The sequence below is a fragment of the Myxocyprinus asiaticus genome, chromosome 44 (assembly GCF_019703515.2).
Source record: "Myxocyprinus asiaticus isolate MX2 ecotype Aquarium Trade chromosome 44, UBuf_Myxa_2, whole genome shotgun sequence".
Taxonomy (NCBI): domain Eukaryota; kingdom Metazoa; phylum Chordata; class Actinopteri; order Cypriniformes; family Catostomidae; genus Myxocyprinus; species Myxocyprinus asiaticus.
Window position 1 is genome coordinate 33966282 of NC_059387.1, and position 12259 is coordinate 33978540.

Here is a 12259-nt window from a genome sequence, read left to right on the forward strand (position 1 = left end):
CTCAAATCGAATTTTTCATCCTGTGTATTCGAATTCCCGCGACACATTCAGTTATGACAAGTGAGAACCAATGACGGATTATCAGTGAATAACGACCTGATTTTTAGTCATTTCCTCACATAAAACTATTGTATGACTTCAGAAGACTCTGAATTTAGCGCATGAGTCATTTAGACCACTTTAATGGTGATTTTTGGTCCTTTTTAGAGCTTGATAGCCGTCACTATAAACTGTCATTGTTTGGAGAAGAGCTGCGTGAAGATTCTTCCAAATTCCTCCTTTATTGTTATGTGGAAACAATAACATGCAGTAGTATTTCTTGACAAGTAAAATGGCATAAAATATTTTGTGTTGTTTTCAGAAAAATCGAACTATATTAAGTGATGCTTAATGCTTAAAACAAGAAAAAAATAGTTGCCTAATTTGTTTATTTTTCTTTAGTTTTAAACATAAAGTTTACTAAATTTCCCCAGATTTCTCTGAAAACAAGACTTAATATCCCATTTTGCTTGTCAAGTAAATCTATCTTGTTTTAAGAGTATTTAGATATTTTTTTACTGAAAAACAAGACAAAAATACTAATTAAGAAAATGATTTTTAACAGTAAAATTTTTCAAAAACTATTCCTTTGACTTATTCATAGAGGGAAAGCAAGCCAATTTTGTTTACCTGTGCCACTCTCAAGGATTATATGAACATGTGAACTCATGAAATTGTTGTTGATAGCCAGCATTTGTCAAAAAATAATGATTGGAGAAAAAAAACAAAGATACTGAGAACCATCTCTCCCTAATCTCAAATCTTTTGTCCTCTAGTTCCATTTTTGGAAACTCCTAAATATGCCCCTCACTGTATGGACAATGTGCCAAATCAAGCCCACACAGCTGGCCTTCAACATCAGTACCCGCTGCTCCGCGCCAAGAGTGAGAACATGATGACAACACTCATGGATCCTGTAGCTCTGCCCACCGCTGCTGCCAGCATGCCGCCTGCTCAAGTAGGGCCTCAAACCCCAGCTGGTCATCAAGGGAACATATCAGCAGAGATAACAGTCACCAAATAAATCAATTGTTTTTTCAATCTTTCTCAGACTCAGCGCCGGGCGTCTTTCGCTCTGAGGAGTTCCAGCAGTCCACGTGGAGCTCGAACACGTTCTCCATCTCGTGGGAGAGAAGGAGGAGACATGGAGGAGAAACAGCAAAAACAACGCGGGAGGCAAGGGTGAGTAAAGATGAATCAATGTATACATGTTCTTTCTCTGGAAAAGTTTTTGGTTGTTGACTTTGGGCGCTCAGTTTTGGATGTTTGAACATTTCTCGCTTCTAAGAGCCCTTCAAAAACAATCCGTCACGGTTTAAACATCTACTATAATATTATGAAATACTTGATTGATATTTTGCATGGAAAATATGATTTCGTCAATATGCACTGTTATTTTTGAATGGCCGTCGATGACGAAACTTGATTTTCGGCATCATATGGTGTAGTTCCAGCAACTACCAGCAGGGGCTAACGGGGACATACTAAATAGCCCATTCCTGACCCCCTGATTTGCACGCGCTGTCTGCGTTGTTTTAGCACCTGATTCACTAAAGGACTTATGCAAATCACCCAAAAATGTTATTCTGAATGCAGTATGTGAGATACAATGTCAATATGCAAGATATGATATTAAAGTCACAATTGTAAGAAATAAAGATGCAACAGTGAGATATAAAGTCGCAAATGCAACATTTCTTCACGCTTTATATCTCACTTTATTTTTCGCAGTTGTCGCAGTTGCAACTTTATTTCTCACAAGTGTATGTTTATATTTTGCAATTGCGGGAAAAAAAAAGTTGCGATAGCGAGATTCAAGGAAAGTCCCAAATGGGAGACATAAACTTGCAATTTCAAGATATAAAGTTGCAATTCCAAGATAAAAACTCAAAACTGTGACTTTATTTCTCGCAATTGTGAGTTTATATTTTGCAATTGTGACTTTATTTCTCACTTTTGTGACTTTATATCAGAAATGCAAGATATAAACTCAAAATTGCAAATTTGTCTCGTTTAATTTCTCGCTCTATATAAAGTCGTAATTGCGACTCAATTTCTCATAATTGTTAGTTTATATTTTGCAGTTGTAGGAAATGAAGTTTCAGTAGTGAGATGTAAACTCACAATTGCAATTTGTTTTCTCGCTTTATTTCTCACTTTATAAATCACTTTGTTTCTTGCAGTTGCGACTTTATATCTCATTATTGTGAGTTTATATCTTGCAATTCTGAGATATAAAGTCAGAAAAGTGCGAAATAAAGTTGCAAATGCAAAATATAAACTCGAAATTGCGATGTTATTTCACACTTTATATCTCACTTTATTTCTCGCAATTGTGACTTTATTTCTTATAATTGCAAGTTTATATTTTGCAATTGCGGGAAAAAATGTTGCGATAGCGAGATTCAAGGAAAGTCCCAAACAGGAGATAAAAACGCACAATTTCGAGATATAAAGTTGCAATTCCAAGATAAAAACTCAAAATTGCGACATTATTTCTCACAATTGTGAGTTTATATTTCGCAATTGTGACTTTATTTCTCACTTTTGCAGCTTTATTTCTCATTTTACTGACTTTATATCTCAGAATTGCAAGATATAAACTCACAATAACGATAAAGTCACAATTGCAAGAAACAAAGTGATTTATAAAGTGAGAAATAAAGCGGATATAAAGTTGCAATTTCAATAAAAAAAGTGAGAAATTAAATCGAGAAAAAAAATTGCAACTGTGAGTTTACATCTCTGCAAAATATAAACTAACAATTATGAGAAATTGAGTCGCAATTACGACTTTATATAGAGCGTGAAATTAAACGAGACAAATTTGCAATTTTGATTTTATATCTTGCATTAGCAACTTTATTTCTCACTTTTGTGACTTTATATCTCGAAATTGCAAGATATAAATTCAAAATTGCAAATTTGTCTCGTTTAATTTCACGTTCTATATAAAGTCGTAATTGCATAATTGTTAATTTATATTTTGCAATTGTAGGAAATAAAGTTTCAATAGTGAGATGTAAACACACAATTGCAACTTTATTTTTCACTTTACATCTCACTTTGTTTCTTGCAATTGCGACTTTATTTCTCATTATTGTGAGTTTATATCTTGCAATTCCGAGATATAGAGTCACAAAAGTAAGAAACGAAGTTGCAAAAGTTAGATATAAAGCCACAGTTGCAAGATATAAACTTTAATTTTTGCTTCATATCTACCTTTATTTCTCGTAATTGTGATTATTTCTTTCAACTGCAAGAAATAAAGTTGCAATAGTTAGATATAAATTTGCAAATGCAACTGTATATAGCTTTACTTCTTGCTTTATATCTCACTTTATTTTTCCCAGTTGTGACTTTGTTTCGCTTAATTGAGAGTTTATGTCTTGCAATTGCGGGAAATAAAGTTGCAATTGCGTGATACAAAGTTGCAATTGCAGGAAATAATCACATTTATGAGATTTAGGTCAATGAGAAGGTGATTGACTCTTTTAATGATCCATTTCGAGCGTAATGATTTCTTTCATTCTTTCTACAAGTGCTCTTTCTCTTCCTCCTTATACTGTCTTTGTTGTGGCGTAAAGTTAAACCCGTGCCAAAAAAATCAATAACCAACCTCTCAACAGACCTAAAGCACTCTTAATGAACTCCTGCAACCTCAGGGCATAATCCATTATTAAGTGATTTTCCCATGATGCTTCAGGGTTTTAATTATCGTTCTGTTTTCTTTCACTTTACTCTTTTGATTTATACACTGGTAAGCCTTCTTTTGGTGACTAAAAATGTGTACCGTTTATTAAGCTAAATGTCACATATTTCGCCTCAATATTCAAGAAAAAAAAAACGACTTATTTTTTTTGCATAATTAAGATTATTTTGCATTGTGACATTATTTTGATGACAACTGAGAACATTTTCTCCCAAAAATGATCAGTTCCATAATGCAAAAAAGTATCATTCTCATTACTGTAATATTAAAAAAAGATTATTTACATTATAAGGTAACAGTTTTTGTAACTATTTGTTGTACTGCCTGATTTAAAAAAGTATATATTTTTATAAAGACTGCTGTATTACAGTAATGAAAGTCTTATGGGAATCACCATTGACAATAAAGGTAATGCATTACATTAATGATAATTTTGTTCAAAACAATGCCAAAAAGCTCATTTTTGTAATGCAAAATATTACTTAATTAATTTATTTTATTTTGGTGTAAATTGTGACCTGAACATGTTTTCGTAAGATTCAGCAGTAGAATAAGAATGGAGCTTATAGCACTTTTTTACTCAGTTATAGACAGTTTTACTCATCATCTCCTTCTCAACAGCACGTAAACATAAACCATGCCGGTTGTGGCTGACTTTTGCAGCACATCAGTGGGTGGGTCAACTTACAGGAAAACCACATCACTGCCACAATTGTAACGATAATGACATGTCATTATTTACGTATATAGACAGATTTGCGTTATTGTAACCCTGCGGGTTGAATATTTGTTTAGCCTCTTACCCGTACCATTGGTGCATTTTTTTAAGTGTGAAACTGTCAGCTTTGAATTCTGTTGCTTGTCTTATGGTATGTTACAGAAGCTGTGACTCATTATTTTTCACATCGTGATTTGCTCTGTTCGGCTTCTGCTGCCACACTGAGTTCATTCTTACTCAGTGACTTAGAAATAAACATTTCCCCCTCCAACAGAATTCATTATTATACTAATGTTCAGTTTATGGAGTCAAATTGTACACAACGGGACCAAGGTCAACCGCTGCTTTCTTTAAACATGAAGAAAAGAGAGTCTAAAGACACTGCAAAACCTGCCAAATGCGTTTCAGCACCAAAGGAAATGAACAGCTCCGCCTTTCCCTTTCCCTCTCCTCTTTTTTTTTCCCTTCCCCTTGTCCCCATCCCCAGCCCTAGAGAGTTGGGGAAAAGCCTGCCAGCAGGCGGAGCCAGAAGGGCAGTGCCCCCCACCCCACTTCTCCTCGTCACACTCCTCCCTCCTTTGCCTCAGGCTGGGGAATCCCCCGGTCTCCCTGGAAAGGTGGGGGATGTACATCATACCGGGGGTTCCCCGGCCTGAGGCAAAGGAGGGAGGAGTGTGACGAGGAGGAGGGCCGGGCCGGGCCGTTACTACGCACGTCCGGCCCCCAATCAGGCTAATCAACCGAGGAGAGTGATAAGTGCAGCTGAATGCGGCAGTTCGAGAGAGAGAGAGCCACACACAGCTGCAGTGTGTGCGTTTATGTTTTGTGTCTTTTTGTTTTCATTAAACATTATTTTGATGGTTCAGCCGGTTCACGCCTGCTTTCCCAACCGTGACCTTGTTACACATCGTTAGCCAACTATGGTCGCAAGTTCCATCGTTACCAACATAGTTCAATGATTTGGTGTTTCCCGAACATTTTACCTGTGGTTAGAAGCAGAGTTCCTTGTTAGTTAGCTGTGTGGACATAATTCAACATCGCTGAGGCTTCTAAATCTTTAATTCTATATATATATATTTATTGCATTCTGTCAACACTTTACCACACTTTACCACATTTAAGAAAAATTGTTTCCATTTTTTTGCAGAAAGCGGCGTTTTGTCACAAACGCGAATGGCTGTTAAAGACAAGAGAAAGCTCTTTATCATACACAGTTTCTGTCAGAGAACATGGATTTTATGTGTTTATGTTAACGCATAAGTGCCGTTTATATGTTTATAAAGAGCACGTATGTGCTCAAGTGCATCTGATGTAGAGGGAAACCCATCTATTGCAGTGCAATGCACCTGCCGCATTACGCAGTGCATGCCGCTTTCGTGTCATCAGCAGCTTAAATCGCATTAAATACTGTATTATCATTTAATATTTGCGGAAGTTTTTACTCCACCTCCTGAGTAACATCAGCTCAACCACCATAGTTACTACAGTTTCGGGGTCGTGACTAGCTTGTTAATTTCTCCAACGATGCATCGTACTATGGCGGTTAAGCAGTGAGTTATGTCGTTGTACGGGAAATGCATCCCTGAGCAAATCTAAATGAACCTGTTGTAATGAGAAATTAGTTTCAATGTGAATGTTCAAATGTGAACTAAATCGACATTTACTTGCTTTGCTCTATTTAGAAGTTCAAATGAGTTTCAGTGTAAACTTATATTGATTATAATAACTACATTTTAAATATTAATTGCATAAACTTACTATTTGATATGTAGCTGTGTATTAAGTTGGATAATATACAGTCAGCCAGTCAATATCTTGCTTTTGTTTCAGGGTCCTAGTAACCCTGTCTGGGTTTATTTTTCTTTAATGACCATCTGCTGTACATTATCCCTTACAAATATTCATTTTGTGTGGGGCTTCAGTCCAGAGGTGCTCAGGAATGGATGTGTTCCAAATAATGCGTAGTTAATACAATCACATTCCTGGACACCAAATCCTTGGAGACAACTTCTGAAAGATAAAGCCAATCCAAGATTTTGCACAAAGTGACCCACCTACGGCATCGTTTTATTACTTTTATATTTATTTATTTTTGGATTTTTCTCCCCCTTTTCTTCCCAGTTTGGAATGCCCAATTCCCAATGCGCTCTAAGACCTCGTGGTGGCGTAGTGACTCGCCTCAATCCGGGTGGCGGAAGACGAATCTCAGTTGGCTCCGCGTCTGAGACTGTCAATCTGTGCAACTTATCACCTGGCTTGTTGAGCGCATTACCGCGCATTACCACCGAGAGCGAGAACCACATTATAGTGACCACGAGGAGGTTAACCCAAAGTGACTCTACCCACCCTAGCAACCGGGCCAATTTGGTTGCTTAGGAAGCCTGACTGGAGTCACTCAGAACGCCCTGAATTGAACTCTCGACTCCAGGGTTGGTAGTCAGCGTCTTTACTTGCTGAGCTACCCAGGCACCATTGTTTTATTACTTGATGAAATTTGGCATCGAATTTTGAATAGACTGAGGCCACATCCCACATGTGGATTGATTTAGTAAGTTTACGCATCTCATCCACAATAGAATGCCGTTTTCATCCAAATAAGATAAGATCATCCAAACGATGACGACTGAAAACTGAGTTTTAAAACGAAAACAGATTAGTGTGAATATTATTTTGTGCCATATTTGTCTGATTTGTGTGCACTACAGAGGGGATGGCGGCCAGAGGAAGAGGCTGTACAGTGCTGTTCCGGGTCGTGTGTTTGTGGCAACACATTCACACTCAGCTCACAGTGAGCGTGAGATCAGCCTCAGCAAAGGGGACAAGGTTAAAGGTGAGAGATCACAACTTTCTTATATTATACTTATATATTTATATTATTTGTGATTTTTGTTTTTAGCGTTGATGCATCAGTTAGCATGCTAACAGCTTGCTGTGTTGCAATTTGCACGGTAACAACATCTCGGAAAAGTTGCGTCTTTGAATTTATCACTTTTAAAGTACTCATTTAGACGGATGACTTTGGCTGTTGCATTGCATCTCGTGTTTGTTTGTTTGTTTGTTTTTTTTTATACATCTGTTGCGCTTTATTAGTCAATTAGTTGTTCTGGCAACCCACCGATTAGTCGATTTTGAAGATAGGTAGTTTCCAGCCTGATCTCATGAAATTTACGTGACCATGACAGCATTTTTATAATTAAAAATGTACGTGCTGTATAACACATTTGGCTGCATGTTTCCAGTTAAATGTCCAGTGGGGGCCGCCAAAAGCAATTTAAATTATGAGCTTTTAAGCTGAATTTTAGGTGGATGTTTTAAAGATTTAAACATACCTCACTAACCTAAAACTTTAGCCTAAACCTAACCAAGAGTGTTTTAAAATAAAATGAGACAATATAAAAGTACATCCTTACCCAGCCAATGCCTAAAATTGACTGATAGTGTTTTAAAAAGCAGAAGCGAAATGAAAAGCACATTTTCTGCAGCAACCACGTCATTTCACGATGCTTCTATGACACCTTGTATCACGTGTCAGCTTGCGTTCTTGACAGGTCATGAACCACGGCCCTCCGAGTCCAAACTCCAACGCTCTATGAGGCAAGCTACCGCACAACCTTATCACACTGGAATAAGTGTATATATGTAGGTGGGTCTGTAATACAAGCGTTAAATTTATTGTTTTTCAAATGATACGTTAGAGTAAAAGTGTGTCGATATCAAAACATAGCAGTGTGTTAGTAATAGAGAGAAAAATGTCACGAAAAAGTCAGGATTTGAATGAAAGGGAATAAAACACACAGCTGTTGTATCGCCTTTATTGTTGATTTCATCTGGAAACTGCAGGGAATTGTACCTGGAGACACATAAAACACGTTTTTAGAGACCAGGTTGGTAGTTTTGCACATCCCTACTTATTAGAACAGAGCTTTATGACACTGTGTTTTAGATGTTTATTAAAGTGATGTCAAACTCCTGTCGTTGTCAGTGCTCAGTGTGGGTGAAGGGGGATTCTGGGAAGGGACAGTGAAGGGTCACACAGGCTGGTTTCCTGCCGACTGTGTAGAAGAGGTGCTGCCCCAAAACCAGGATCCACAAACAGGTAGTGTACACACACAAAATACAGACACCTTGATATCTAAACGTCCACTTCTTTTGTTTTTAGATTAAAGCTGAAGTGTGTAACTTTTTTGATGTTAAAATAGGTTCTCCAATCCCAGTTTATTAGACAGAAACAACTATAAGTAAGCCATTCGTTGTTTGATTATGTTCCATTAACAGTACACGGAGGCGAATTCAGAAACAATGTTTATCGTTGCAAGAACTTGACCCTTTGCTAAGCTCCGCCCCCCCCATGGCTACCATTGCTCGCTTTGACTAGCTTTGCAGAACTTCCCATAGGAATGAATGGGAGATTGCCGTGAACGGCACGGTTTTTGGTTTTTGGCACTTCAGCTTTAAGCTAATTGGAATTGTTATAGACAAACCTGAAGCCTAAAGCCTTTTAGAACTGATTAGAAACACTTTTATTTAATAAAGTCACACATAGCATAAAAACATGAATAAATCTCATTAATTTGAATGCATCACACTTTCACTTACAGATATAAACGCCTACATGTGCTAAAAGTCAGATGTATGCCTGTGTGTATATGTGTGTTTCAGAGAGCCGCAATGAGAAAGCGAAGAGGAAACTGTTTCGTCATTACACTGTTGGAACGTACGACGGCCTTGAGGTGCCGAGGTGAGAAAAGATGATCTCCTTAATCAGCAAAATTGTATTTAATCTATTCTAGTGGGAAATCAGTTTAAATGTGGATGTTTAAATTTGAATCAGATAGACGTTTAAAAGGTTTATTCTATTTAGATGTTCAAATGAGTTCAATTTAGTGTGAACTGAATTTGACTAAACTTATATTAAACTTATTGTTAATTGCACACTGTAAACTTGCATTAAAGGAATATTCCGGGTTCAGTACGAGTTAAGCTCAATCGACAGCATTTGTGGCATAATGTTGATTTACAAAAAAATCATCCCTCCTTTTCTTTAAAAAAGCAAAACTCTTGGTTACAATGAGACACTTACAATGGAAGTCAATGGGGGCCAATTTTTGAATGTTAAAACACTCACTGTTTCACAAGTATAGCCACAAGACATAAACAATATGCATGTAAACATGATGTTAGTGTGATAAAAACACTTACTAACTGCATCTGTGTAAAGTTATAGTCAATTTTACAACTGCGTTGCCATGACGATGTAATGTCAACAAACTCTAAAATCCTAAAATGACTAAAAATGACAATTTAAACAACTTTACAGCTCAAATAATACACAAGTTTTAACAGAATAATTAATGTAAGTGCTTTTATAAAATTAAAAGCTTCACATTTCTGACTTTAAACCCTCCAAAAATTGGCCCCATTGACTTCCACTCTAAGTGTCTCACTGTAAACCAGATTTGTGCTTTTTTTTAAAGAAAATTAGAGGAGTCAAAATAAATTTTTGTAGTAATCATCATTATGCCACAAATGTTGTTTCTTAGTTGCACATTCCATTATTTCTAAAAAGTACACTGAAAAGCTTGAATTTATTGCTGTGAAGTTAGGATGGAAACTAAACTAAAACTTTAAATAAAACTAAAATCTTGCTAAACTGTATGTGGTTTTTACTACTTCATGTAGTTTTAATTTAGAGCAATACAGCATCAAACACACTGCATCAATTCATGATACAAACTTTAACAATGGTATGTTTATTTTCAGTAAATGCACTTACAATTATAACTGGTTAGATGTGTAAAACTCTATTATGATGGCTGCCTGTAAAAAGACTGTGTTAAATGATTGAAAGCAGGTGCGCTGCACAAAGCAACTCTTTGCATCGAGTAGACATGTATGCAAATGCTGCAGCCACTTTCAAAAATTACACAACAGTGTTTGGATCCATCGCACTCGTGGAATATTAACACATGCGGTGTGAGCCACTGCTGTCTCACTTTGGTCCTCTTAGATCTGTCTCTCATGCACGCGCGCACACACACACACACACACACACACACACACACACACACACACACACATACATGCACACAAAGAGGATCAGCTGAAAATGTTTGCTTTACAGCGAGTGTGTAAAATTGTGTGCATACTGTATATTATTTGTTACTTTTGTGCATTCCTACTACAAATATTTTAAGAACATAAACGCACGTAGCATGTTCATTTTCACATGCTCCTCTTAGGGAGGCCACTCTGAGTCTGTGAGATGGTCGAAGTTCATTTGGAGTTCTCTATTATATTATATGCACGATAAAATCATGCCGTTCATGGCATTTCTGTTTTTGCACAAAATTCCCTTATTTGCATGGTAAAATGTGATTGGAATTAGAAGTGCACAATAATCGCAGTTATCTTAAATAATCACGGTTAAATCAAATCATCACATTCAGGCGATTATGCAATAATTGCGACAGGTCTAGTTCACACTTTTCAAGCTGTATGACACTTGAATTCTGCATACATCTGGCCAGCCTTTATAAAAGTTTGTCATGGCATCCATAGTTTTCACCAAAATACTATAGTACAGTTATTGTTACTAGTTTTGGGTGATTTACTCAAAACTAATCCTTTACAGACTGCTGATTTGTAATTGTAATCTGATTATTTACTCAGATTACTTTTTTTGGAAAACAATCACTAGGGCTGTTGATTTAGCGCTTAAATTCAGCGTGATTAATTATTTATTTGATTCATTATAAAAAAGAATGCGTTAAAAAAAGTATGCAATTAATCATTCCCCTGGACCCTAATAAGGAATATTCCTACCATGGGAGCAATTCAAGCATGAAGTACCACCTTTATGTTTTTACAAGTCTCAGTCAGCAGGGGGCAGTAAGCGCAACAAACAGACAACAAATCAAAACAAACCACAACAGACAGCTAAAGATGTGGATGCTTTCTTGCATTTAAAAACGGCTGGACGGAGCACGACTCTGAATGCAGGGTCCCGAGATGTGTTTTTATAAGTTTCAAACTATGTTAAACTTGACACAGCATCCTAAAAACGCTGTTTATGACACAACACGTCCAAAGTGAGACGCTCCAAAAGCGTCCATACATTGACGCATCCTTAGTAAAGTCCTTATAATAAACCTACCTCGGACAGATTGACCAATTCAATAGCAAAATGGCTTGCTGTGTACTGTAGGCCAATGATAAACTTCTGTTCAATAATATGGAAATAAACTATATATTGCCATCTAAAGCCAACTCTTGTGTTGTCTAATCCAGGGGTTTTCAATCTGGGGTCCGGGGACCCCAGGGGGCCGCAAGGGGGTGCTGGGACATATGCAAAAAAAAGTGTTGAAAAAATATATATTATTTGACATTGTTACCATTTCATTCTGAAATAATTGGTTTAATCATAATTATTGTATTGTATTGAAAGCCATAGTAAGAGATAATAACAGAAATAAAAACAAACAATATAATGCCACATATTATGAAAAAAAATCATATTTGTAAGAAATAAGGGCTGCAATTCACTCTTATTCTGTAAATCTGCTTTAAAACATGCTTTTCACTATAAATACAAACATTTAAAATAAAACATTATCTTTATTATATATAATTTTTTAATAACATTATTCCAGCATAAGAAAGGCACTGTCAACTTAATAAGATGTAAAGATTTTTCAGATAATATTTTTATAATTTCTTTTGGCTGTAGTACAATGACGATATAAGAGTCAATTATTTAATTTGGCTAACAAGAATTTTTATAATATCATGTT

General features: G+C 36.4%; 1 protein-coding gene across 1 annotated transcript in view; it reads left to right on the plus strand.

Annotated features, from left to right (window-relative positions):
- Positions 1–12259, plus strand: part of LOC127434275 (SH3 and multiple ankyrin repeat domains protein 1-like) — a 78334-nt gene that overhangs the window by 43771 nt on the left and 22304 nt on the right. Inside the window, exons 11-15 of the mRNA XM_051686895.1 lie at positions 816–997; positions 1091–1221; positions 7175–7299; positions 8452–8565; positions 9129–9207. Coding sequence (XP_051542855.1) covers positions 816–997; positions 1091–1221; positions 7175–7299; positions 8452–8565; positions 9129–9207 — 631 coding nt within the window. The remainder of the gene's footprint in view (positions 1–815; positions 998–1090; positions 1222–7174; positions 7300–8451; positions 8566–9128; positions 9208–12259) is intronic.